Source organism: Oryctolagus cuniculus, chromosome 3 (genome assembly GCF_964237555.1).
Source record: "Oryctolagus cuniculus chromosome 3, mOryCun1.1, whole genome shotgun sequence".
NCBI lineage: Eukaryota > Metazoa > Chordata > Mammalia > Lagomorpha > Leporidae > Oryctolagus > Oryctolagus cuniculus.
The window spans coordinates 115,978,226-116,006,178 of NC_091434.1; the positions used below are offsets into that span (position 1 = coordinate 115,978,226).

At 41.0% G+C, this 27,953-nt stretch overlaps 1 protein-coding gene and 1 long non-coding RNA gene across 15 annotated transcripts in view; one reads left to right on the plus strand and one right to left on the minus strand.

The window, feature by feature from the left end:
• Positions 1–328, minus strand: part of LOC103348741 (uncharacterized) — a 68,613-nt gene extending 68,285 nt beyond the window's left edge. For 4 of the 5 annotated variants that reach the window (XR_011387325.1, XR_011387322.1, XR_011387326.1 and 1 more), the window contains exon 1: positions 1–232. This is a non-coding gene — a long non-coding RNA (uncharacterized lncRNA). The other variant, XR_011387323.1, reaches the window with a different exon arrangement.
• INSIG2 (insulin induced gene 2) lies at positions 291–25,081 on the plus strand. Of its 10 annotated transcripts, none has more exons than XM_070071014.1 (7): positions 521–596; positions 8,644–8,719; positions 9,908–10,283; positions 17,732–17,856; positions 21,766–21,932; positions 22,104–22,203; positions 23,283–25,081. In XM_070071014.1, the coding sequence occupies exons 3-7, from the start codon at positions 10,040–10,042 to the stop codon at positions 23,322–23,324; spliced, it is 678 nt and encodes a 225-aa protein (XP_069927115.1). In that variant the 5' UTR covers positions 521–596; positions 8,644–8,719; positions 9,908–10,039; the 3' UTR covers positions 23,325–25,081. The 10 variants fall into 10 exon arrangements, with proteins under 10 accessions (XP_051704704.1, XP_008256704.1, XP_069927115.1 ...); XM_070071015.1 differs by having other exon boundaries at positions 557–721; XM_070071016.1 differs by lacking the exon at positions 521–596 and adding an exon at positions 6,621–6,653.
• The last annotated feature ends 2,872 nt before the right edge of the window (positions 25,082–27,953 follow it).

Sequence of the window (27,953 nt, forward strand, 5' to 3'; positions counted from 1 at the left end):
CTGGCCGTCCTTGGCGAACGATCAGGAGCGAAAAGTGCACAGGATGCTGCGGGATGGAGGGCAAACCATACGTTTCTCCCAAATAAGTTAGCACTTGGTAAGGAAGGCAAAGGGGCCCAGAGGAGAGCTGGGCACAAGCACAGATAACAGCGTTCTTAGCAAGAAGAACTTGGCCCCTGCGCACCAGCCTCGGCGGCGACCGCGCTCGGAGACAAGGAACACGCCGAGCGCCACGCCCCTCCGGGGGTGTGTGCGTGTGTCTGTGCACGATCCCCCTTACTCCGCCCACAGGGTCTGGGCAACCGTCACAACGAAGGCCTGGTCAGTCAACAACAGCTGATCCGGATGCCTCCCATCACATAGGCAGTCCACGCCCACCGCCAGACGCCAATTTCCCGCAGACCGGAAACCTCGTTGCCCCGATTCGCTAACCTGCCAGGTAGTGCCCGCGGTAACCGGAAGCTCTTTTGCCCCGAGCACCGGCGCGCGGCGTATCAGCCGCACAGGCGCAGTGGGGCTTGGGCGGAGTTGTAGGCGAGGAGGAAGAGGCGGAGGCGGGGGGTGGGGGCCGGTCCCAGAAGATGGCGGAGGCGGGGGTGAGTTGGGGTCTCTTGGCGGAGCGCGAGTGAAGAGGTGCAGAGAGGAAGCGGCCCGAGGAAGAGGGTGGTCCCTCGGAAGAGGAACTACTTGTGGTTTTGCAGCCTGGGAACACTGGCGGCAGGTGCGGGTGGCTAGGACCATAGATGGGGCCTGCAGGGCGAGGGGCTCCGCTCACCTGGCGAGAGGTCGGCTAGTTCCTGAATGGGACAGTGGAGTCTGGGAGGGGTATTAGGAGAGGCCGAGGCTCCCGGGACGGCGCGGGAGTGAATGAGTGGGGAAAAGCCTGGAGGACGCCGGGAAGGACGACCCTGGAGGTCTGATGAGGGGAGGTCGGCGAGCTGTCAAGCATAACGCTGTCAGGACTCGCGTGGCCTGTGGCCGGCGAGACGGAGCTCGGGCTAGAGAGCGGGCTGTGGCTACACAAGGTAGGGACTTAGTAAGCGTAAGGTCCATCCGGAGAGATGACACGGGGCTGAGGCCGTTGGCAAGTTGGTTTGGATACCTCGGGGGTAGGTGTGTGATTAAAGCCAGTGGGGCCTCTTGCCAGGGCCTGGAAGTCGGTTGGTGATGGTGACCGGAGTTTGAGGGTCACTCGGTGGGGACTGGCGATGTGGAGGAGGAAAGTCGTGGGAGTGACGGGGGGCGGGGGTCTAAGGGTCCTAAAGTGATAACGACGCGTGCCCGGTGAATGTTGGAAAAAGTTGTTAAAGAGTGGTACTAGCCAGATGGCCTAGGAAATCATGCTGTGAGGCACTGGCTGTTTTGTAGAATTGGTGAGGAAATGCATTAAGAAGGAACGGGGAGGCTTGACCGCGGGTGCACCGAAACTGGCCGGCGTCAGTATTGCAGTGGAGCAGGGGTGATGCAGGGGAAGGCGCGCTCCAGCCCTGGTGCAGGAGAAATGAAGCAGCCGCGCTGTGGCTAGCTGGTGCTGTCCAACTTTTGGCTGTGATAGCAGACCACGGAGTGCAAGTGGAAGAGGATGCCCCTACCTATTGGGGCTGCATGGAATAAAATTTGCCCTGCACTATTCCCGTCCCCCTCCCCCCTTCATTTAATTTTTTTCTCTAGACTTTGTGCTCAGTATTGCCTTTTGGCGCAGTGTGTTTTGTCCTAGTTCTCAGTTCGTGTCTGGTTATAAAGTGACCACGCTGTGAATTGTGTACCTTTGGGAAAGAGATTAAAGAGGAAAGGATAAAATGCAGTTCAGGAATTTAAGGACAGCTTGCTTTTACTGTCAACAGAAAATTCTCCCCAAATCTTAGCCTAGCTTTTTTTCAGGACTAAGGTTTGACATTGAAAAGCCATAATGGGTTCTCAAATGCTACTTGCTTAGTGGTTTCTGTGTGTGGGTTTAAAAGTCAAGAGAAAAGAGTTGACATGGCTTCCAGGCAAACATTTTTTTTTCCTTCCTGCAAGTTTATAATGTCCCTAGCATATGATTCATATGTGTGTGTGTTTGTGTGTGTATGTGTGAAGGGGTAAACTGTTTCCCTGATTTAAGTGTGTTTTTCTAATGCTTATTTTGTTTTTGAGAATGTCATTTTGAGAGAGAGCATATCTTGAAAAAGATGTGAGGTAGTAATTTAACTTTATTATTTAGTCGTCTGCCTGTCCTAAGCACCTGGAAAGCCAGGAATCTGAAGCAGCAGCCGTCCTTCTGTGACTCCTTATCACTGGAGGGGGAATGATCCTGATGCTTGGGTCAAGGGGGTGTTGTAGTTGTTAACAACCTGTTAACTAGGGTTCCAGCCTGCTCCCAGGGCTACTAGGAGATTTTTTGGATGTGTGTGAGCGGTTTCAGTGGTCAGCATAAACTTTGATTTCCATTCTCAAAGTCCACAATCACAGCCCTCTTTCATTTATCTAAAAGGACTAATATCAGGGCCGGCGCCGCGGCTTAACAGGCTAATCCTCCGCCTAGCGGCGCTGGCACACCGGGTTCTAGTCCCGGTTGGGGCGCCAGATTCTGTCCCGGTTGCCCCTCTTCCAGGCCAGCTCTCTGCTATGGCCCAGGAGTGCAGTGGAGGATGGCCCAAGTGCTTGGGCCCTGCACCCCATGGGAGACCAGGATAAGTACCTGGCTCCTGGCTTCGGATCAGCGCGGTGCGCCAACCGCTGCAGCGGCCATTGGAGGGTGAACCAATGGCAAAAGGAAGACCTTTCTCTCTGTCTGTCTCTCTCTCACCGTCCACTCTGCCTGTCAAAAAAATAAATAAATAAATTTAATATCAATCCATGGACAGGGGTCGTGTGCCTGGAACAGTGCTTTCCTGTTATTGATGATTTATTATCGAGTTCTCCAAATCATGTAAACTATTTTTCTTTCTGTGCAGTAATCTACTATGTAAATTTTTGAAAACATCATTTTGGTATTAGTAGTAGTTTGTCAATATGATTTTGAAAGCTGTTTCTGTGTGGCACTTCAGTGGTTGACATGTAGTATTTGTAAATGGAGGCAAAGTGGTCAAGTGGGAAGAACTCTGGACATGCAGAACGGTTGGGCTCAGCCCTGATGTTATTTGGTCACAGTTTTGTGATTCTGAAAAGTTAATTGATCTATTTTGTTTTGTAAAATGTGCTTAAAAGCACCTACCTGTTTATCAGGATTGTTGCTGAGTATCTATTAAAAAATTGCCCTTAAACAATATCTATACCAGAGACTTCTTTTCTAGTTGGCAAGTTACTGGTCATATAATCTATACTTTTCATGTATTTTTTTAAAATTGGGAGTATCAAATTTATCATTGCTGTTAGAGCAATAGTTAAAGGTATATGGCTGTGTGTTTAAGTGTAGTACCTAAGACACTGCTTAGAACACAACATTCCTCACTGGAATGTCTGAGTTTGAGTCCCAGCTCCACTCCTGATTCCAACTTCCTGTTAATGCAGACCCTGGGAGGTAGAAGGTGATGACTCAAGTAGTTGGGTCCCTGCCACACACATAAGACCCACATTGAGTTCCTGGTTCATGGCATGTGCCTAGTCCAGCCCCAGGAGGTACAGTCATTTGGGGATTGAACCAGTGAATGGAAGATCACTATCTCATTCTCTCTGTTTTTGAAATAATAAGAAAAATTATAAAAAATTAACCCTCTTTAAAAAATAAACATACAGGTATACTTTGATCTTTTTAAAAGATCAATTTATTATATTTTATTTTATTTTAAAGATTTATTTGAAAATAAGAGTTACATAGAGAGAGGAGAGGCAGAGAGAGAGAGGTCCTCTGTGCGCTGGTTCACTCCCCAGTTGGCCCCAACTGCTGGAGTTGCACTGATCTGAAGCCAGGAGCCAGGAGCTTCCTCTGGGTCTCCCACACAGGTGCAGGGGCCCAAGGACCTGGGCCATCCTCTACTGCTTTCCCAGGCCATAGCAGAGAGCTGGATCAGAAGTGGAGCAGCCGGGCCTCAAACCGGTGCCTATATGGGATGCCGACACTTCAGGCCAGAACATATAACCCACTGACCACAGCACTGACCCCTCAATTTATTTTAAAATCAGAGTTACAAAGAGAGAGGGAGAGACAGAAAGACCTATCATCCATCTACTGGTTCACTCTCCAGAGGGCCACAACAGCCAGGGCTGGGCCAGGCTGAATCTCAGAGCCTAGAGCTTTGTCTGGACCCATGTCTGGATACTTGGATGGCAGGGGCCCAGACATTTGGGCCATCCTCCAATGCTCTTCCCAGGTCATTAGCAGGGAGCTGAATTGGAAGTGGAGCAACCTGGACACAAACCAGGTCTGTTTGTGTGTGCAGTGTGCCGGCACTGTAGATGGTGGTTTTACCTACTGTGCCACAACACTGGTTCCTATAATTTGTTTTTAAGCAAATAGTATCAACACATAATCGGAAAAAACACAATTCACTTAAAAAACTTAAATAAAAAGATACTTATTCCCTAGAACTTTCCCTTGAGTGTAACCCTCTCTGCCACCGGGTGACTGATATTATAAACACGCTTTTTAGAAAATCTAAACATTTTAAAAATTTATTTGAAAGGCAGAGAGAGAGAGAGAGAATGAATGATTGAAATCTCCCATCTACTGGTTCATTTCCAGAACCTATAACAGCTGGGATAGGGCCAGGGCAAAGCCAGGAATTTCAGACTCAATCCTGATCATCCACGTGGACGGCAGGGACTCACTTACTGGAGCCATCACTTGATCCCTCCCAGGGTACACATTTGCAGGAATCTGGAATTAGGAAGCAGAGCTGGGACTTGAACCCAAGTACTCCAGTATGGGATGTGGGTATCCCAAGTGGGTCTTAGCAGCTGTGCTAAACACTCACTCCTAAACTTGCTTTTTAAGGAGGTTCTTTGTCCCATAGTGGGAGGTGAATAGTCTTGTGCATCTCCGATTCCTTTGAAGATAAGTTTGGTCATGTCCAGGCATTCACTATACACATTTGTCATATAAGGTGCAGTGGTACAGTCCTGATCTTGTCAGTTCACTTGATTACTTTGCATTTCATTGGCCTCCCAGGTAAAGTGAGAGAGAAATGTTACATCACTGGTTCTTCGTTTGGATTGGGCACTTTTCTGAGTACTTGATATAAATTGTGGAACTCTCTTTAAAAAAAAAAGCACATGTACACAGCTTTTTAATTTTCATTTTGCATGAACTTAAATACTCCCTGGAAGAGATGCTTTCCCACTTCCCTAAAGCTTTGCAGCTTTTGTTTTTGTCTCCAGTAATTATATACCATTGTATTATGATGTAGTCACAAGATTAGACTTGAGACTTTTGGCTGTCATTCAAGTAAACATCAAACAAATGTTGTTTTATTTTTAAAGGAAATTTTTGGGTGAAGTAGGAAGCTGTAGATAAATACTCTCAGGAAAGATTGCATGTTTTTTTAGACTGTCAGAAAACAGTTTAGAAAGTCCCTAGCAGCCTTGAAGTAGAATGAGGGAAGAAGTGTCTAGCAATCAGTGGGAGGAGTTCCTCCCTGGGGGCATTTGGAAGTTAAGTGGTGGTGACTATTTGGGTTATCACAAATGGGGGAGGCTGGCATTTAATGGGCAGGAGCCAGGGATGTTAAATGTTTTGCAGTGCCTCCAGTAGTTTCACACAACAAGAAGCCATCCTGCCCAAAATGCCAATACCCTTTGACAAATGCTCGGGACTGCTTGTGAGAAGGGAGATAGCACAACTGGATGACTTTTATAGCTGAAGTTATTTTGCACTTAAAAATTATAACAGATGCAGTATCTCTCATCATTAAGTCCCCTTTGGAAAAAATTACAAACATAATTTAAGGGAGTATATTGGGTTACTCAGAATTGGGAACTCGTCCTCTAGTTTCTGCCCCGACATCAGAGTCGGGCAGTTAGTTGTGTCTGCTGAAAATCAGGCAAGGGAAAAGTGAACTGTTGGTCCCCTACAGTGCAAAGGTAGCTATTTGATTTTTAAAATTTTACATGAAAACATCTTTTTTTAAAGGATTTATTTATTTGAAAGGCAGGGTTACAGAGAAGCAGAGACAGGGAGTGCGAGATCTTACATCTGCTGGTTCTCTCCTCCAATGGCTGCAACGGCTGGAGCTATGCCAATCCAAAGGAGCCAGGAACTTCTTCCCATCTCCCATGAGGGTGCGGGGGCCCGAGTACTTGGACCATTCTCTACTGCCTTCCCACGTGCATTAACAGGGAGCTGGATGGGAAGTGTCCTGGTGCTCTTACGGGATGTCGGCGGCAGCTTTATCCACTACAATGCTGGCTCCTAAAACATCTTTTTACACTTTTATGTAGTACTTCTATTTAAGATTTTTATTTATTTATGTACTTATTTATTTAATTTGAAAGGCAGACACACAGAGGGAGGAAGGGAGGGAGGAGAGAAAGAGAGAGAGAGAAAGTCCATCCATCTTCCATCTGCTGGCTCACTTGCCAAATGCCCACAACAACCAGAGCTAGGCTATACCAAAAGTGGGACCAAGGAATTCATTCTGGTATCCAACATGGGTGGCAGGGATTGAAGTACTTAACCCATCATCTGCTACCTCCCCAGGTGCTGGAATCAGGAGGGAATCCAGAATGGAATCCAGGTACTCTGATGTGGGATGTGGGCATCCCAAATGCCTGTCTCTATCTAGTACTTTTTAAACAAAGCTCCAAGGTGTTTGTATATTTATTTTTGTCATCTTTGTGCTATTATATAATTCCCTACAGATGTTGGTATTAGCAGCTTTAGAATGTATTATAGTTGAGATGGTTTTTCAGTGCCTACCCATGTCTTAATTAACTGGATACCTTTATATGGACTAATTAGATTTGAGGTAAAATGCCATTTCTCATACTGCAGTCATAAGTGAGTGGCTAAATCTCTTAGTTTCCTTATGTATAGAAATACTACCTCTGGAATTACATTGAAGATTAGAGTTACTATTTTCTATTTTTATTTTATTTTATTTTAAGATTTATTTTATTTATTTAAAAGACATAGTTACACAAAGAGGTAGAGACAGAGAGGTCTTCCATCCACTGGTTCACTCCCTAGATGGCCGCAACGCCAGAGCTGCACCGATCCGGAGCCAAGAACTTCTGCCGGTCTCCCATGTGGGTGCAGGGGCCCAAGGACCTGGGCCATCCTCTACTGCTTTCCCAGACCATAGCAGAGAGCTGGATCGGAAGAGGAACAGCTGGGACTAGAACACCCATATGGGATGCTTGCCTGTGCTTTAGGCCAGGGCTTTAACCCGCTGCACCACAGCGCCGGCCCCTAGAATTACTATTTTCTATGTATGTCTGGCCTGAAGTGGGCCTTCAATTAATGAGTGCTCTATCAATAGTGATGATGATGAGATAATGATGAGGAAGATGAAGTCTGTAGCTACTGAATCCTGATGAAAATGGCCAGAACACATGACATGCTAATATGCCTGGATATCACAGCAAGGAATAGTCTGCACCACCAGGCCAGGAGATGTTTTCCAAGCATTTTCAGTTAGCATTTAGCATGTTTTTCTATGAATCCACTATAATATGTACTATTTAATCTAATGTGTTAAGCCAAAGAGCTGAGTTACATTTAGACTGAGTAGGTTTGTGAGGACAAAGTTGCGGACAGTACTCTGCCATTGAGTACTAGGCACAGAGCTTTGGCTATAACAGACACTTATTTTTAAAAAATCTCTTGTCTACTAGTTCTTATAAATATTTTCATTTCATATGGGTTATTTCTAATGTCAGCCCAACTCTCCGTAGATTGTATGAAAGTTTTGTTCTAAAATTTATTTGTAAGACAGTTTGAAGCTTGTTAACTCAAAGGAAATGTATTTTTAAATGCTGATTAGTCACTAGGTTTGCCTTCCCAACCACCCCCAAAAGCTTGATTAACCCAATGTAGTTCGATTCAAAAAGAGTTCACCAAATTCAATTAAATAATCAAGAATATGTGGAGATCCTGCTGGAGACTAAGCAGGGGCTTTTCTGTGTGCAGAGGCACAGTGGGAGATACAATACTGAGTGAGATCTACATTAAAAGTTTATAATCTATTAAGCAACTATATATGTAATTAGAAGGTACTCTATAGAGTAAGGATTTACTTTTGTTGGGTAGAATGAAAGTAATTTATAAAAGTAGCCTGTGTAGCATTTTTCCATTTAAAAATCCCTTAGTATTTACAAAAAACATGTAGAAGATCATGCAGCAGCTTGGGACACTCAACACCCGTAAGTACAATGACTTTGCCAGCAGACTGCATGCATCTGAATCTTAGCTGGGCTTCTTCCTAGTGGTGTGCCTTACCTGTGAAATGGATGTTATTGTGAGCGTTAAATGAGTTGCTTATCAAATGTCAGGTGCTTAGAACAGCACACAGTAAAATTCCAGTGCTGTTTATTTTAAACATACTTGAAGGAAAGATCACTTTGGTAGAAGAGTGAATGAATACCAAGACTGACATTAGTAGCAAATTCTGAGTTTTAGGGGTCAGGGGCCATATGGATTAAACTACTTACAATCTAGCCATTGGGTGGTGCTTCATTTTCATAGCTACCTTTCCTCTTCTTCCTCCTTCCCTGGCTTTCACACAGTCGCTCCTGTGATGGCAACAAGGGCATACTGGGTTGAGGCAGGGGCTGGACACAGCTGTGGCCCTGAGCAGAGCAGGTGAGGTCTGGCTTTGTGTCTGTAGGTGAGTGTGTGGTGGATTGGTTATTATAGAATGCTTTTGCACAGAAATTTAGGAATAGTAGCATTAAACTTTGAAGCAGGCCGTTCTGTTCTGTAGGAGTAAAACTATCTATCTGTCTATCTATCCATCCATTTTCATTCTGTTTGAAAGGCAGAGAGAGAGAAATCTTCCACACGCTGATTCATTCCCCAAATGCCAAGACAACAACCAGGACTAAGCCAAGGTGAAGCAAGGAGCAAGGAGCCCTAAATCCAGGTTTCTCTTGGGGCCAGCACTGTGGCGTATCAGGTTAAAGCCCCAGCTTGAAGCGCTGGCATACCATATGGGTGCTGGTTCGAGACCCAGCCACTCCTCTTCCAATCCATCTCTCTGCTATGGCCTGAAAAGCAGTGGAAGATGGCCCAAGTCCTTGGGCCCCTGCACCCACATGGAAGACTCAGAGGAGGCTCCTGGCTCCTGGCTTTGGATCAGTGCAGCTCTGGCCAATGTGGCCAGTTGGGGAGTGAACCAGCAGATGGAAGACCTCTCTCTGTGTCTCTACCTCTCTCTCTAACTCTGTCTTTCAAATAAATAAATAAATAAATCCAGGTCTCTCAAGTGGCTGATAGGGACCCAAGAACTTGAGCCATATTCTGCTGTTTCCCAGGGTGTGCATCATAGGAAGCTGGATTGGTAGTGGAGCTGGGGATTTGAACCTAGGCACTCTGATAGGTGATGTGGGCATTTCAAGCATTGTCTTAACTGCTGTGCTAACTGCCTGCCTCACAAGTCACATTTTAATGTGAAAAGCTCAACATTTTCAGCCAGACTCTATTGAGTTTCTGCAAAGTATAAAACATTCTGTTGAAACTGATAGGCTTCAAGATTTAGGTAAAAGTAGAGACCTGATTTTTCATCTTTCAGATTCTAGTGGAAGAGTCTCAGATTACTTGTTCTGTGGTCATTATTCTGTAAGTAAATGTAGTTGTAGCACTTTATTTTCATTACATCATGTATATAATGCTACTTTGTAAACCTTTCCTTACTCAGTAAATAATTTAAATAAGTTATATAAGATTGTCATGTCATTATTGTCCTTTTAAGTCAACTGTTTCTGAAATCAAAAAAAATTATGCAATCATGTATTAGACACTCACTGATTTCTTTTTTCCTCCTCCTTGCAGGATTTCTGGTAGGTCCTACTTGAGGACGAAATGTAATGCTGTTCAAACCTCTGTCTGCATTGAGTCACAGTTGAGCTGCTCACTTGAGAAGCCTTTTTTGTTCTCCTAACGGCTTACTGAACTTATGAAACCATGGCAGAAGGAGAGACAGAATCACCAGGGCCCAAAAAGTGTGGCCCATATATCTCATCTGTCACTAGCCAGAGTGTGAACTTGATGATTCGAGGAGTAGTGCTGTTTTTTATTGGAGTATTTCTGGCATTAGTATTAAACTTACTGCAGATTCAGAGAAATGTGACGCTCTTTCCACCTGACGTGATTGCAAGCATCTTTTCTTCTGCATGGTGGGTACCACCATGCTGTGGCACAGCCTCAGGTATGTGCAGGATGTTTCTGTAGTGATTAGAAAGAAAATAGGGTCAATGAATGTGGATGTTGTCTGAGAAGTAAACTTTTTAAAAGATCAGCTTTATTGAGAAATAATTTAATTTAAATAATTAAAATGGACCTATTTTAAGTGAACGAGTTAATATGATTAGACAGATGCATACCATCACCTAAGCACTACTGCAATCCAGACAGAACATTTCCATCATCCCCCAAATTCCTTTATGTCCTCCTATAGTTCTTTTCCCACTCCTGCTGGAGGCTGCCACTAATCTGCCTTTTCTTGCCATAGATTATTTTTGTCTGTTCTAGAATATCATATAAGTGGAATCATAAAGGTTGTCCTCTTTTGTGTCTGGTTTCTAGCTAATGTTATATCATTAGGGATAAAGCATTTAGCCCATTAGTTTAATTCTTCAACACATCTCATAAACGTCTTACTTGGAGTTATTTTGATAATGATCATCATTGTTTGGTTTTACAGGTTTTTTGTATTTGTTGTGGTTTTGAATTAGATAAAAACTTGAAAGTGGAATAATTTTTATTCAAGTTTAAAGCCTCATGTTATGTTTTTTAGATTTTTGTATAGGCTTTTGTACTTTGTATGTTTTTTAAGTGTGCCTTAGAATAACAAATCTTTAAAGAGATAGTAATGTAGATACTCTGCTTAAAATCATTATTATCCTGTTATTTACTTTGGGTCTTTTTTTTTTTTTCATGATAGTGTTCAATGGATAAAATAGAGCATTCCAGAATGCTCAGAACCCAGTAGAGTTTGATTCAAGGGTTAATTCAATTAGATTTCTGTGACTATTTGGAACTTTATTGATGGCAAGCTTCCATAATTGGTAGTTCTTTAGCTTTTTTAAAATGACTGGGATCAATAGAACAATTCTGCTTTATATAAGAGTAAGTAAGCCATAATTGTGCAGTAGAAGATAATTCTGATTGAAGGAAAAAATTGCTTTGTTGAATGTTTGGTGTCTCATGCTTAATATATATGAGTGCCTTACAACATAATGTGGGTCCTTCTTGGCTTACCTCTTACAGCTAGAGGTTGAAGTGTGACTTCATGGATGGGTTTCAGTTGTGAGATCTTTAGAAAGACTTCATGAAACCTTAGCTGGGCAATTACGTACTCCTGCTGCATGGAGAGAAGGCATTGTTGTGAGGTTTCAGCGTGGCTTACAAACTGCTGTTTCACTATTACAATATTCACATTAAAGAGAAGTCATAAATGATTCTTAGAGTCCCTAGGTTACTATTCTTCAAGAAAACAGAAAAAAAAAAAAAAGTCCAAACCAACAAAGAAAAGAAAGCATAAACTATATTTTATCACTTTGTCTTGTATCTGCTTGTCCTCATATATTTTCCTTTCTTTAAATTCAGAAGAGAAAAATAAAGTTATCCCAACTACTTTTTCTAGTTCTTTATTTCCTCCTATGATGTCATCTCTGGCTGCCAACAGAAGCTTTCTGGGTCTTAGAAAAACATGTCTTTTCAGAATAGATGAAGGGAAGGTCAGGGTAGGGAAACTCTTGTTTTAAAGCTGTTAAGGTACATCTCTTAGCCTCAGGGCTGTGTAGGCAACTATGGGAGAGAGATGGTTGGCATTCCTTCACTTTGGGAAGGGGGTAATAAGGACACTGAGGTGAAGAGAAGAAATCAGTGAGCTGAGGGACCCAGAGCCAGCAGATGCTGGGGACGACTCAAGTGTCACAGGCTGGAGAAGGGAAAAGAGGGAGCTACCCACACTCCCACTACTCAAGACACCTCTTTTCCTTCTTTCTTTTCTTTTTTTAGATTTATTTGTTTCTTTATTTGAAAGGCAGAGCCACAAAGAGAGAGAGAAGGAGAGACAGAGAGATTCTCCATCAGCTGGCTCATTCCCCAAAAGGCCACAATGATGGGGGCTGGGCCAGGTTGAAGACAGGAGCCAGGACCCCACCCCTACCCAGGTCTGCCATGTGGGTGCAGGGACCCAAGGACCTGAGCCATCCTCCATTGCCCTCCCAGGTGTACCAGAAGGAAGCTGGATCTGAAGTGAGCAGCCAGGACTCAAACCAGCACCCACACAGGATACAGGTGCTGCAGACCACAGCCCAATCCACTGCACCACAGTGCCAGTGCCTAAGACACTTGGCTGAGGTCATGTGTACCTCCTTAGAGAGAAGACCAGGGCTGCATCTACTGGCTGGACCTACAGTCCCTGTGATGTGGGCACTTTTGTCACAACTCACATTTAGGAAGGAAAATTCCAAAGGTTAATACTACAGTTAAGTCACCTGTTCCTTACTTTCCTTCTTTTTGCCAGTCACCAAGGCTGTCACACTTAAAAGTTTAACTTCATGCTTTTTCATTTGGGGAATTTGCATTTACACTTTTGAGAGTATCTTCTGAAAGTGGTGTGTTCCCTAAGGTGCCTGGACAAAAGAAAATAGAGAGGCATTAGAAAATCTAGATTTCATTTAACTTTGCTACTGATTTTGTTGGGTCAGTTCAGTAGATGAGACTGAAGACCTGAGATTTGGGGACAATGACAAGTGTGGAAAATGGATTCTTGCATAATCTCAGTCCCCACCATTGCCATTTTAGGGAAAATATGGAGAAGAAAGAAATAAGTGACATTAGAAGCACAGTATGTGTGAGTTGTGTGTGTACGTAGTATATGTCTTTGTATGTGTGTGTGTTATGCATTTTCAAAACTCCAGGTTCTTGGGGCTGGCACTGTGGCATCGTAAGCTGAGCTGCTGCCTGTGACACTAGCATCCTGTGTGGGAGCTGGTTTGTATCAAATAAATAATTGTTTTTTAAAGATTTATTCTACCCATCTGAAAGAGTTACAGAGAGAGATAGAGACAGAGAAGTCTTCCATCCACTGCTTCACTCCCCAAATGGCCACAATGGCTGGAGCTGAGCTGATCCAAAGCCAGGAACCAGGAGTTTCTTCCAGGTCTCCCACGTGGGTGCAAGGGCCCAAGGACTCAAGCCATCCTCAGATGCTTTCCCAGGCACATCAGCAGGGAGCTGGATCAAAAGCAGAGCAGATGGAATCAAACTGGCTTCAATATAGGGTACCAGGGCTTTAACCTGTTGTGCCACAGCGCTGACCCCAGTAAATAAAATCTGAAAAAATAAAAAACAACTCTAGGTTCTTACTATCTTAAGTCAGAAAAATGGATAATCATCCTCTATTCCTTTAAAATATTTATTTAAGGGAGAGAGAGAGAGACTTGGATCCCGTTTGGCTCACTCACCAAATGCCCCCAATGACTGGAGCTAGGCCTTGCCGAAGCTGGGCCCAGAAGCCCTATCCAGGTCTCCCTTGTAGGTATCAGGGACCCAATTACTTGAACCATCACCTGCTGCCTCCTACAGTGTGTATTAGTGGGAAGCTGGAATTGGAGGTAGAGGGAGCAGTTGAACCTAAACACTCCAATGTGTGATGTGGGCATCCCAACTGGTATCTGCACTGCTAGGCCAAATGCCCTAGATTCTTTTATATCCTGTCCAGCAAACTTTCATAGACTGAGCAGATGCCTTTGCAAGGGCCCCCAGAATCACCGCTTTGTGCCTATCAATGGAAGGGCCCTGGTTTCTTGCCACCTTTCCTTATAGTGTAGCCCTTGAAAATTTGCTAGTGGTGCTTCTGGAGTGACAAGAGAGAACTCTGATAAACTTCTTTTGGTCTCATTCTTCTTCTTAGTTCCTTATTTTTTGTTTAAGAATGCTGATGTTGCAAGTTGATTGGTTTCTTTATGTGCGCAGAACACTAGAGCTGGAATTAGAAACCTCTTGAGCGTTATTGAGGGCCTTGAAAGGACTCTTTCTGAAAAATCAGTAGTAGGGGAAAAGGCAACTGTCATTGTGTGGCAAATTAAGTGGAGCAGTAGTCTGGAAAGTCGCAAATCGCCACGTTGTCAGGCCTGTGACAGTAATACCTCATTTTAAAAAGGGAGAAACAGCTTTGCTGTGTGGCCAAGTAGTCTATTATCCCATTCCTGGAGAGTCCTGTGAGACTTTCCCTTTCTCTAGCCTTCCACATCCAGCTTCCAAGTTTTTTATTTGTCGTGCCTCTGGCCCAGGCCTTCAACCACTGTGCTTGGAGTTTTCAGTCTTTCTGCCTCTGTTTTTGCCCCCACCCTCACACCCACTACATAGTGCTGTGCACTCAAGGCTGGAAGAGTGATTGTCTCTCTGATTCCAGTACAACTGTGATGGCATGATTTTCCTGATTCCTCATTGTGTTCAGGGAAAAGTTTTTTTTTCCATTTCCAGTTATTTTAATTTCTTTTTTTTTAAACTATATTACTATAAAGAGAACAGATTTCACGTATTTCATAGGTACAATTCTAAGAAGATAATATTTCCCTCCCACCAAATCTCCCTCCCTCAATCTACCTCCTTCCTTCTTGGGAAAAGTCTTTATGATAAGGAGCTTGCCTACTTTTATCTTCCTTTCTGGACCCTGTAGCTCCTTTCATGTCCAAACCTTGACATTGCCTGGTAATCCTGGCTGTCTTGAGTCCTCCCTGCTTTTCCTCAAATGACCCCCTTTGATGAGAAGGCCATTCTGCGTCATTCACCTGCAGAGCACTCCGGCCTGGAGGGTCACGTGTTCTGTGAAGCTGTCCCGACCGCACAGCAGCCCCTCTGCCCTCCACACATGTAAGGAGAAGATTGCATTTGGTCACTTTTGCCACAGGAGTCAAGTCATACCCTTTTTTTCCTCTTTAAATCCTCAGCAAGTACCAAGAACCAGATAAATTGTGGGGGGCCATTGTGGGGGGAGGGAGGAGGAAATATTTATTAAATGAAAACATTACCTTAGCTGTTGTCATTGTCTGTGAAACTCAGTCTCCTTGAGTGGTTTTGTATTCTCAGCCCCCTTTTTGCACAATGTCTAATGTAACTGCATCCCTTTTAGTGCCTTTTTGCACCAAGTCCACTACCCTGAGAAAGTGATGCCTCACTCCTGCTGTTTTGCAAACTTCTTTTGTCTTTAGTCTTCATAGATTCTAACTAGGCACTGGGAAAGAATTTAAAGATAGCACAGGAAACGTGATTGTTGTATTGCAGAACCATCTGTTTAAGCAGGACTGTGTTTGCATATGAATTTACACGGGCGTGCTTTTAACAGTCTCTGTTGTTTAAAAAAAAAAAAAAAAAAGGATGTGCAGGAAGAGGGAAAGAAGCCCAGACACATTCTGCTGAGCCCTCCGACAGTGGGACTTCACACTGCTGTATATATTGCTATCAGACTCTGCCATGCCTTTATTTAAAGGGAAGAAAGAAGACATTTAATGGGAAGTGACAAGCTTCCTGGAATTCTCCCTCTCAGTGAGCAGCCGAGAACCATGCATACTCAATGGATTTGATTTTTATTGGCAAATCCCAAGGTTGGCAGCGTGGCAGTTTAAATTCCTTTTTGTGTTTTTGCTTTCTCTCCTCAGTTGTCTCTCACTTGCAAAGTCTGACATCACACGCATAAAAATATAGTCAGTTTTACTTATTTATATCCTTGCACACACATGTCAGTGTTCTCTATGTGATAATTCTTTACCTATGGCATCAGCTGCTGAGGGAAATTGACTTGGAATGCTTGCTCCAGGTTGATTTTACTCAGCAACAGGCAGAGGGAGAATCTAGAGTGGGGTGGGGTGGGGTGGAGGGGTGGTAGAAAGAATGACAGATGAGCTGTTAGTTTTGTGACCCCTTGAGAAAAAAAGAGGTAATCTTCATTTAGATACATTTCAACTGTTAGGCATGCTTGTTGCCATTTTAATTGTGTAGAAATTTGGAAATGTTGTCAGCTAACCTCACAGGATTTTAGAGTACAGTCTTTTAAGCAGGAGTGTAATGTGAAATTTTTAAATTTGCTAGTATTTGCTGGAGCGCTGCATTGCTGAGATTTGTTTGTTGTTACTCTCTCAATGGTCTGTGAGCCTTCTATCCTCAGCAAATGCCTAACTCAGAAACAATTGTGGGCTCAGAAATGCATATGTTATTACAGTGTTTTGTCTCCAGATGGAAGGGTGGGCATGCAGCTTCTTATGAATGCTGCTGCATTGGTGATTTCTTTCATATTAATTGTTTTCCTTTTTTCTTTGAAGACTGCATCCTTTATGAGACATTGCTAGCCAATACCAACTGGGGAGGGGCTTCTGACCCTCAGGCACTTAGATTTAGTGAAATAACTTCATGGTACATCATAGGTGATATTGGACATTTTAAACATGCTTTTAACTTGTGTGACAGTTGTGTCTTTATTACCAGAATGGCAGGCATAATCATTTTGTTTTTAGGAAGATTAGCAAATCAAAGCTGCCTACCTAGTTCCTGTTCAATTTAATCTATGGAAGTACATTTTCTTTATACCTTGTAGAAGAATGTTTTGGTTCATTAAATCATTTTTTCTCTAAATTGACACATAATATTTGTGCATATTCATGGAATGTAGTATGATAATTTGATATATATATATAAACAGTATGTAATGATTAGTCTTTTTTCATGACTAAGCTTTTAAAATCCTCTCCCTTTAAATGAATAAAACATTGAGGTTTAGTAAGCATTTAAATTAGGAATTGGGTGAAAGTATTTTGAATCTCAAATACAGATATTTTGTGTACAGTTACTGTGTATATAATTAATCACAACAGTTAGCACTTAAGATGTCCTTTCAAAAACTAAGAGATGCATTAAGATGATTCCTTCTTATCTTTTAACAGTGAACTTATATTTTAACTGAAAATTTGTAATTCTTGTAGATCAGGTTTTCTCCATTTTTCCTATGTGCAGAATGAGTTTTGTATGTATATTTCTGTGGTGAGATTTCCTGCTTTGACAATATGCCCTATAGCCTTGTTAGAGGGCCAGGGTGGAAAGGAAAAGGTGGGAGATGCAGAAGACTTGCAGGAGAAGAGGGAGAGGCTCTGGATGGCCAGAGCCTTTGGAACCTTGTGTATTTGATGAGCTCTTTGTCCGTGTTTATGCTCCTAGCTTCTCATTGGATTTGTGGCATTAAATAGCATACTTCACAGTTATATAGCTTAGAGAGAACATTGCTTAACTGCTAACTGGTTTGATGCTTTTCAAGGCTATGTATTAGTAGTAGAAAAGTAGCATGAGTCATTTTGTCCAATCTGTTAAATTGTGAATCACACTACATAAAGAGTGTTTTGCCTATTATAATTTAGAACACTGTAGTAGTCATTTATAATATTTTCTTTAATGGTGTTATCCTCCTTTTTTTTCCTTTTGGGAGGTAAGTTTTATCAGTGATTGATGTTAAGTAACCTGAGGTTTTTTGTTTGTTTGTTTGTTTAGTTTTTAAGACTCTTTAAGATGCTCATAGTAATTGTAATGAATCTTATAGCTTAAGTGTTGCTAGTACAACATTGGAGATGACTTAATTTTTTTCTCTTTTTTCCACAGCTGTGATTGGGTTATTATACCCCTGCATTGACAGGCACCTAGGAGAACCACATAAATTTAAAAGAGAGTGGTCCAGTGTAATGCGATGTGTAGCTGTCTTTGTTGGTATAAATCATGCCAGTGCTGTATCCTTTATGCTGTAATGAAATGCGTAATAAAAGCAGCTTCCGACAAACCAAAGGTTAAACAGCCCCTTGCAACTTCACTGTTGTCAAATTGTGATATGCCCACTTAGTCATAGGAAGCATTCTAACCATATTGTGGCAACACCAAGGTAGCAGCTGTGCAATTAGTGTGAGGCCCAGCTTTGCGTTTAAATCTTTGCTTTCCAGTATTTCTGAGAAACTTTGCACATTTAAAAAATGGCCATGTTTTTCTTAAGTTGCTTTATTACTTTCATATAGTTTTTGGTAATTATATGACAGGTAAAGGAACATTTTCAAAGTGTTTTTTCTCTTTTTCTTTCTTCATTTAAGACTTGCCATTGAGGACATGTGGTAGCTTCAGATGCTGTCATTTTATTTGTTACTTTTCTTAGCTTGAAGAGGCTATTTGTTTTAAGGCAGACCGTCATTTATTAATTTCAATCAATACCAATAAACCACATAAACATTCTTAAAGGTGACATAGGTGGAAATATCCACCTTAGATGGTGACCAAAAATAACCTTTTACTACAGTGCCTATTAAAGTTTTGTTGTTTGAGAATACTGATATTTTGTGACTGAGAATTTTTAGTGTCATATCCAGAGGGGTAAAGTAGCCTCTATCTCCATTCTTCATTCTGTCCATTCTACCTTTTATTCCCGGTTGTTTGTTTTTTCTATCTTTATGAGGTTTTTGTCCTGCCATTCTCACTACATTCTCTTCCCCATCTTCTGCCTCCCCCCTCCGACTCTCCTTTGTGGAAGAGGACCTGGGAAATGCTAGTTGTCATCTTTTCTCAGCAAGATGTGATTCACACAGTGAAGGCGGTGGGAACGTTGGACCCAGGAAAGAGCAGGAAGTATTACTCAGCTTGTCAAAGTTTTGCTATTGTGACTACACTGAGCTCAGGGCTGGCAGAGTTAGCTGGAGAGAGGGCGGGTCATGTGACAGATAGATTCCTGTGTCTTTCACCAGAGTATTTTGGTGTGTCAAACACTTAGGAACAGAAACCATGGAAAGAGCTAGGGTCCCAACGATCCACCTTCCTGTGTCCAGTTGTGCTGGCTTTTGCAGTCTATGCATTTGGCGGTCCCTCAGCGGCTGTTGTTATTTTGGTGTTGTATTTCTTTTTGTATTCCGGAATTTTCCAATCTGGTTACTTTGGTGAACTTTCTGAGATTTAGGGTTTTTTTATTTATTTTATTTTTTTTATTTTTTTATTTTTTTTTTATTTTTGACAGGCAGAGTGGACAGTGAGATAGAGAGACAGAGAGAGAAAGGTCTTCCTTTTGCCGTTGGTTCACCCTCCAATGGCCGCCGCTGCAGCCGGCGCACCGCGCTGATCCGATGGCAGGAGCCAGGATCCAGGTGCTTTTCCTGGTCTCCCATGGGGTGCAGGGCCCAAGCACCTGGGCCATCCTCCACTGCACTCCCTGGCCATAGCAGAGAGCTGGCCTGGAAGAGGGGCAACCGGGACAGAATCCGGCGCCCCAACCAGGACTAGAACCCGGTGTGCCGGCGCCGCAAGGTGGAGGATTAGCCTATTGAGCCACGGTGCCGGCCCAAGAGATTTAGGGTTTTATAAACAAATCAAGTGATTTGGACAGTTTAAAGAGATAAAATCATAGACTATCTAGAAGAGAACGTAGAAATCACTTGATTCCACGTCATCTTTATGAAGAGAATAAGACAAATAGGAACTGGAGAGGTGACGTGAGCAGCTAAGCCCGTCCCACTACCAGGCCAGGCTATGGCTGTCCGAGCACACACTCCAGGCTCAGACTGGGAGCCCCTTGGGTGTGCGCTTTGCTGTCTTTCTGCTGGGTTAGATCTTTCTGTCTCAGACATTTCAGCTGTGATTTCTGTTTTTCAGTAGAGAAATTTAAAAGGCCTTTACTGGAATTATAAAAAGCTTGTATCTAAAATTTAATTTCTTTGTTTTGTTTTTTCTTCTCTTTCTCAGTGAAATAGTAAAATATAGTGATGTTAGCTGTCCCTCCTGTTCTTTAAGCAAACTCCAAGCCATTTTCACATTTATGGCATACACTTTTAATATTACTTATGCTTTAGAAAATCACATGGTACAGGATGAGTCTCCCTTATGCAAAGTGCTTGGGACTAGAAATACTTAGATTTTGAACTTTTTCATATTTTAAAAGATTTTCATGTATATAATATAACGAGGTATCTTGGGAATGGGACTCAAATCTAATCAGAAATACACTTATGTTTCATATATACCTTGTGCATATAGTTTAGAGGTGACTTTATGTTTTTAGTGCACCTGCATTTTGATTTTGACCTGTCACATGAGGTCAGGTGTGGAAATTTCCACGTGTGATGTCATGTCTATTCTTAAAATGTTTCAGATTTTGGATTTTCAGATTAGGCATGCACAGCCTATACTACTTTCAAGTATGATGTGTTTTGCATGTTTACCCTGGAAGCCTCCTTGTTTTGCTTTAACTCTTACTGAAGTTAATTTAGTTGGCAAAGATGGGACTCAGTTACTAAATTCTACTCTTTGCGTAAATGTTTATTGTGTAAAGAAATCAGAGCTCAAAACTTTGTCTTCAGAGTTTAAGTGCTCTTATAATGATAGCTTAAAAATAAGAAAAACTTATCCAGAAAGCATACTCATATGAACTGTGGATTTCTCCATAAGACATGCTTAACTAAGGAATGACCTCAAAGGAGTGGCCCCAAACCCTCAGATGCTAAGAAGTAAGCAAGCTGAATGTGTAGGGTCCTGTTTGGTAGGGGTAGGGATAAACATTGAGATGATAAAGGAAATGGGAAATGGCTTTGTATGAGGGAATTTCAAGAAGTTTGTGGAAAAATGCATTTAAAAGATAAGTTTTGGCTAAAATTATTTTTAAATACATGCACAGCTTTTTTTTTTCGTAATACACTCTTTGAAGACCCCTTGTATGCATTTTTTTGACTTCACTGTAGTTGTAGCATGGCTGGTTAAACTGGCAAGATATATAGTCACCCCCCTCCCTGAGAGCTGGTTAGAGAGCCAAGATTTGGCCTTTGGGACATGGATAATGCGCTTTTAATGACACTAGAAATTAATTCCTTTAGTGTAATCCTCTAGCAAAGAAATGAGAAAATTGAATTTGTAAAGCTTCATTTTGCCTAGAGATTTTTTTTTTTGGAGTAGGAAAGGGCTGTACATTTGTGAGTAGATGTTTAAGTAGGTGAAGGAAATAAAATATCATTTGAGCAAACTGTCCTGAACCAGAAAGTCTCAGGCACCAAAATAGCTTGGCAGGTTGCAAGATAATGTTCACTTCAAGGCTTTATCCTCAACAAATTAAAACTAGAACAGTTGACATAATAGAAAGGGATACTGTGTCCTTGGTACTCTTGTTTCTGAACTGCATTATTATAAAATGTGTCTGTCAGTAAATCATACAGAGAATGCGGTGCCCTGTTAAATAGCTGTCAACTCTTCTGTTTTCAAGTTCTTGTATGTTTCTGAGGTAATTCTAAACCTGTTTGAGAAGTAATATTGGCTTCCTTTTTTCACAAAAGAGTATTCCTTTAGCCATACTTGTGTTCTGAGGCTTGCATTTACAATTTTAGCAAAGAAAGAATTTCATAATTAATGGACCTGACCTTATATTTCTGTATAGATGTATTTTTTGGGGGGTCAGTACTATCTGTAAATTAATGTTCTTTGTATATCTGGTCTTTAGTGAATGCCAGAGATGGTTTTAATCCCACTTGGTTTTCCTACATATTATATTTAAAAACTGAATGTTCCCAAGAATAAGAAATTAATTTCCTTTTCATCACATCAGTGGCATCTCATTTTGGAAAATTAGCAAGTGGTATTATTTGGCTATACGTTGTAAGACATTTCTTTAACACTGATTTCAGAAAGTGGATTTTGATAACAACATACAGTTGTCTCTCACACTGGCTGCACTATCTATTGGACTGTGGTGGACTTTTGATAGATCTAGAAGTGGTTTTGGCCTTGGAGTAGGAATCGCTTTCTTGGCAACCGTGGTCACTCAGCTGCTAGTTTATAATGGTGTTTATCAGTAAGTATTCTTTTTTGGCCCTTTTTGCTAGCTAAGTAAATGGTCACTGCATTCAGAGTTGAGATTGGGGATTGGGTTAGCCAGTTTAATCTATAGAGTAACTTACTTTCGTTGTAATTAAGTCAGTGCTCTTCCTCTGTAGGTTGTTAAAAAATACTTCTGTTATTTTAGATATACTTCTCCAGATTTTCTCTATGTTCGTTCATGGCTACCGTGTATATTTTTTGCTGGAGGCATAACAATGGGAAACATTGGTCGACAACTGGCAATGGTAAGCTGATGTTTATTTAATCACTTTTCTGTATGAGATATGAGACAAGTTTTCTTTAAATGGCAGCTCTCCTTTCAGGATATGTAAGGACAATATCCTTTGATTTCTCTTTTGCACTTCCATTAAAGTAAATCTTTGGGAAGAATTTAATTACAAGTGTATTAAAAACTGAGGAGTTGCTGGAGGGAAAAGCCAAAAAGTGTGGGGGATAGAGCTGCATGATTTATTAACTATATGAGGGTGGAGATATACAGATATAGATGTATATTGATCTATAAGTTTCCAGTCTATCAAAATGAAGAGTTTTAAAGGTAAGTAAAATGAAGCACTACCAATAACCATGGTCCCACAGGTGCAAATTCTGACTGTCTCTCATAAATAGAAATGTTTGGTAAGTTTAGTTATTGAGGAGAAGTACATTGTTGATAACCCCAGTTGTGGGTGGCAAGATCAGACATCACAGTAGTTTCATGAATAACTGCTGCCACTTGGAGTTTTAGCCAGCTAGGAGAACTGAGTAGTTTTCTTTGTTGCTTTTTGATAATGTAGCTACCCAATCAGTTATCCTGACTGCCCTGGTTTCCTTTATTTTGAATTGTGAATATACATTTTAATGGCTATGCTTGAAAATTACTGTTTTGACTGGAAGCTTTTGCTAATATAATAGATTTTTTTCCTTAAAATCATGAAGTGACCACCAAGCCCTGTCCTTAAGATTGTGATCTATCCTTTGTTGATTTGCTTTACTGAGCACTCACAGAGACTTACTTTGTTTTCTTTCATATTATGGGATTGATCTAAATCATATGCTGCTGTCATTTGCTTGTAAGGCAGAAACCTCATCTTTCTCTTGCTTTTTTGGCCATGGCCCTTTCACTTCTAGAATGTGAATTAGCTTTTTTCCTATCACATTTGTCATTTAATCTTGGTAATGGTGTAATTCACAAGTTCTATGAGAAATAAAATGGGCAAATATTAATGAAGTATTCATGGTAAAGCTTTGTAGTTTATCTGGAAATTGCTACTTGAAAGGAATCTTAATCTGTAGATTAACCTTTTTACCTTTTAATTTTTTGCAGTATGAATGTAAAGTTATTGCAGAAAAATCTCATCAGGAATGAAGAAGGCAAAATATATCTTTTCTACAGAAAAACAAGATGAAAAGGGCATGTAAATGATAGATATACCACCAAAACTTCGGACTGTGAAATTGCCAGGATGCAGTTTTTCCTTTGATTGGTGTATGTATGTATATATACACACATATATTATTATTGCAATCTGTGATTGCTTCATCTGTAAATCAGTTATAAACCTTTATGTATTTGACCTAAATAACTGTAAGATATATGTGCACTACATTAAAAAGTTGATTAATGGATAAAATTTTTAAATTAATTTTTTAAACATGCCATACATTGTATCACAATGTTGATGTGCCAAAATATTGTCTTACTGTCATGCATAGTATAACAGTACTTTGAACAGTTTATAAACTTAATGAAATAAAATAAGAAGAAAGCCAAACAACAACAACAACAAAAAAACCAACTTACCAAGAAGAACAAACGGGAAGCTGGTATTTTCGTTTTCACTTACTGTTGTGCCTTTTCCTTCTCCTAATCACAGCAGTCTGACTTATAAGTGCCCTACCGTGTGGTTAGTTTTCATTTTAATGTTGTTTCAGACAGTTTTTGAGTATTTTAATACCAGATGAAGATGAACTTCCACCAAATGTTTTCAAATCTGCATTGCTAGAGAGAGCCTGAAGACTAATTTTCTGTTTAAACAGATTTTACTGCAGTTCTATGTGGTGAGTAGGAGAGGTTATCAGCATATTAAATGGTTTTGAGACTAAATTTGGAAGAGCATATATAATTAAACATAGACACCATTAGAGAATTTAACTAGAATAAATATGTGTTTTGGAAATACACAGTGACTTTCTATAGTACAACAAAGTACACAGTGATTGTAGCTGTCCCTTGCAATACAGAATCTCACTACTTTTGCACATGGAGTATAATAAGAAACTTCAAACAGATCAAATGAAGTTTCTAATTCTGTGGGATTTTATAATCTGTTAGGTTCTATAAACAAACCACTTTAGCTGGGCTCTGTCAGTGGCTTGCCTGGATTTGCAGCCTTACTATATGCAGTCTGGGGAATGAATGGGTACATGATTTCTTATGTATTCACAAGTCCATTAGTGACTAGTTCAAGTCTGTTTAAGAATGAATGTTTAAGATGGCATTCAGTGCATGTTAAAGATCTTGGTAACCATTTTGGGCACATCTTTGCAACAACTAGACCATTTTAAGTATGGTTTAGACATATTCTTTGCTAGCTTTTTCTCCCAATTTTTAGTTTTGTAATTGATGACACTGTCTGATACACAAGGGCAGAATCTCTTGAGTACTCTGATGTGTGTGTGTGTGTGTGCACTTGTGCACACAGCGTGGGCCTCAATGTGTGTTAGAATGAGAGAATTTGTATGTCTGTATGGATGTGCATGTACCCATGCTTTCCTTGAATGTTGACTAGATACTTCAAGTTTTTGGTTTTAAAGCGATTGCTATCAGACTGAGATCTCACATGCCAAACTTTAATCTGCTTTTATTATTTCAGGCTGATGGTATGAAAATCCTAAGAGGATTTCATATTGAGTATGTGTACACAAACTTAACTATAGTGGTGGTAAACATGCTACTATAATTTATTATTCTATATTCTAGATAATGTTATTCATTTAGAACAAATAAGGTATATTTTTAGAATAAACTTTGTAAGCATTATAAAATCTTTAATAAGTTATAAGGTCTATGATGTGTTTGAAAATTGCTGTTAAAAGCAAGATGTATTAAATATGTAATTATCATCTTGGCTAAGAGTGTTTTTTTTTCCTGTGGTAAATCTTAGAATCTAATACCATAAATTAATCTAATAAAATCAGCATGTGTTTATTAATCCAATAAAATTAACCAAAAAAAGATGAAAGGGAACAAAGTATAATTTTCTTTGAATGATTGTTATTGTCCTAAACTATTTTCAGATCATATAGAAAGTGAAAAAATTAGGGCAAAATAATTATTTTGATATTCTGATAATTATGTAGCACCTTTTATTTTTTATAATGGAAGAGAATGACAGATTTCTTTAACATTAGCAGTGCTTCTTTGCTGTTAATATTTAAACTTGTATAAATTTGGACAATTGAAAACAGACTGAATTCCACAAATGCATAAGAAAACAACTAAAATTAATCAGCTAGAGTCCAGTAAATACTTTTGTCGTAAACTTTATTTGCACTGAGCTGTTTTGCTTTATTAAGACGATTGAGAACTTTCACTGATGCATACATTTCACATCTATTGTATTTCCTGGGCAGAACTGGGACTTGGTCAATATCATTGACTACTTCTGTACTCCCTTTGGCTCACTTATCTCTTTTTTTTTTTAAAGATTTTATTTATTTATTTGAGAGGTAAAGTTAGTAAGAGGGGGAGACAGAGAGAAGGGTCTTCCTTCTGTTGGTTCACTCCCCAAAAAGCTGCAATGGCTGGAGCTGTGCCGATCCAAAGCCAGGAGCCAGGTGCTTCTTCCCAGTGTCCCATGCGGGTGCAGGGGCCCAAGGACTTGAGCCATCTCCTACTGCTTTCCCAGGCCACAGCAGAGAGCTGGATTGGAAGAGGAGCAGCGGGGACTAGAACTGGTGCCCATATAGGATGCTGGCACTGCAGGCGGAGGATTAACCTACTGCGCCAAGGCGTAAGCCACAGTTCACGTATCTTTGCAACAAAATGTATTCTGTGGAAGCTAATTCTTCCAGTGATGGACTGTGGGTAACAGAGTATTTATTGGCTTCGTGTTTCTGAAAAAGTCTGCTTCCTTCTTGAAGAAAAGTTTAGCAAGCTATAGAATCCTAGGTTCACATTGCGTTTTTATCCTTAGGGTTTTAGAGATTTTTAACTCATTGTCTTCTGTCAGCTCATGTTGCAGATGACAAGTAAGCCTTTAGTGTAACTTTAGTTCCTTTATAAAGTGTCTGTCATTTTACCTCAGAGTACTTTCCCAGATTTGTTTCTTTATTGTCAAAACTTTTCAGTTTCACTTTGATTTGCTTATTTGTACATTTGTTTTTTATTTTTCTTGCTTAGTATTAAGTCTGTACTTTCAGTTCTCTGTGTGCCCATGCCTTCAGTTCTGGAAAGTGATTAAGTGTGGCTGCATATTTGAATCTCATGGGGATCTGTAAAAGTATCCTGGTGGCCGGGTCCTACCCCCAGAGACTCTGTTGTAATTGGCCTGGAGTGTGTCCTGAGCATTAGGATTTTTCAGTGTTCCCCAGGTGACTGTAATGCACAGCCCAGGTTGCTACTCACTATTGTAGTTAAGATATAAGAGAGTCCAGGTGGGAGAGATGAGGTAGCTAGTGACATTGGAAATGGAGAGTGAGGGACAAGGGGAGAACTGTTTTGTAATAAAATCATCTGAACTTTACAACCTGGGTGTGAAGGTTAAGGAAGACGAAGAGTCAAAAGTGACAATTTTTCTATCTTAGGAAATGGGGTAGATGTTATTTCTGTAAGCCAAAAAGAGGAATGCAGAGTAGATGAACTTGTGAAGTTACTCAGCTTTGTTTGACATGTTGAGGCTGGGGTTTGCAGGGGCACCTGGTAAAGACCTGAAGCCTTTGGATGTTTAAGTGTAGGTGATTGGATATATGTAAGAGAGTCATCAGCAGATGGCAGAAGCTGTGGGAGTGGATGAGATCACTTTGGACTTGTGTAATTGTGAGAAGAGAGAAGGTGTCAGGCTTACCAGCATTTTGGCAGAGAGCTGGTGAAGGAAGTAAAGGGGTTGTAGTCAGAAGTAAGAGGAAAACCAGTAGAGAAGAGTGATGTGATTGAAGCGGAGACAGGAAGAATTCCAGGCAGAGGTCTGGTACTGTGAAGTGCACTGGGAAGGATGCATTGATCTTGGAGGTAAAGGGGAAGCTGATATTTGTAGGTAGAAAATACTTTTCTAACCTAGAATATCTTAACATTTAAAATGTTTCACTCTATGCTAATAAAATAGATCACAAAATATTTTTAAAAGCTTTATTCATTTATTTGAAAGTCAGAGACAAACAGTGAGGGACAGATCGTTGTTCTGTCTCTCATCCACTGGTTCATTCCCCAGATGTCTGCGATAGCAGGGCTAGGCCATGCCAAAGCCAGGAGCCAGAAACTCCATGCAGGTCTCCTACGTGAGTGGCAGCAAGAAGCTGGATCATGAGCACGTAGTAACTGCAATGCAAGCAAGGCACTCTATCTAATCTGGAATGTGGGCGTCCCATATGGAGGCTTAGCCTACTACACCGCAACACCTGCCTCACACATAGTTTTTAAGAAAAGCCTAATCATGTATTGGATCCTTTACTGGGAGTAAGGGAAGCTGTGGGCAGCTAGGAAACTTTGAAATAATGGTACAGGTTTGAACAATATCTATAAAGAATGAATACAGGAGCTGACTGTAGATGAAGAAAGAACTGCCAATATTCTTGATGCCATTGAGGACCCACATGAGGCTAGATGTCAGGTATTTGCAGTAGAACTCGCAGGTGTGGTGGCACCGTGTCTAAGTGATCCCACAGCTCAGGAGCTTAGACCAGGCATGTGGAACAGACAGATTGTTGTTGGAGATTCACTGTAGACATGGCATTAAGGCTGTGTGAAAAGTTAATGGGGACTGCTACTAAAAGGTGA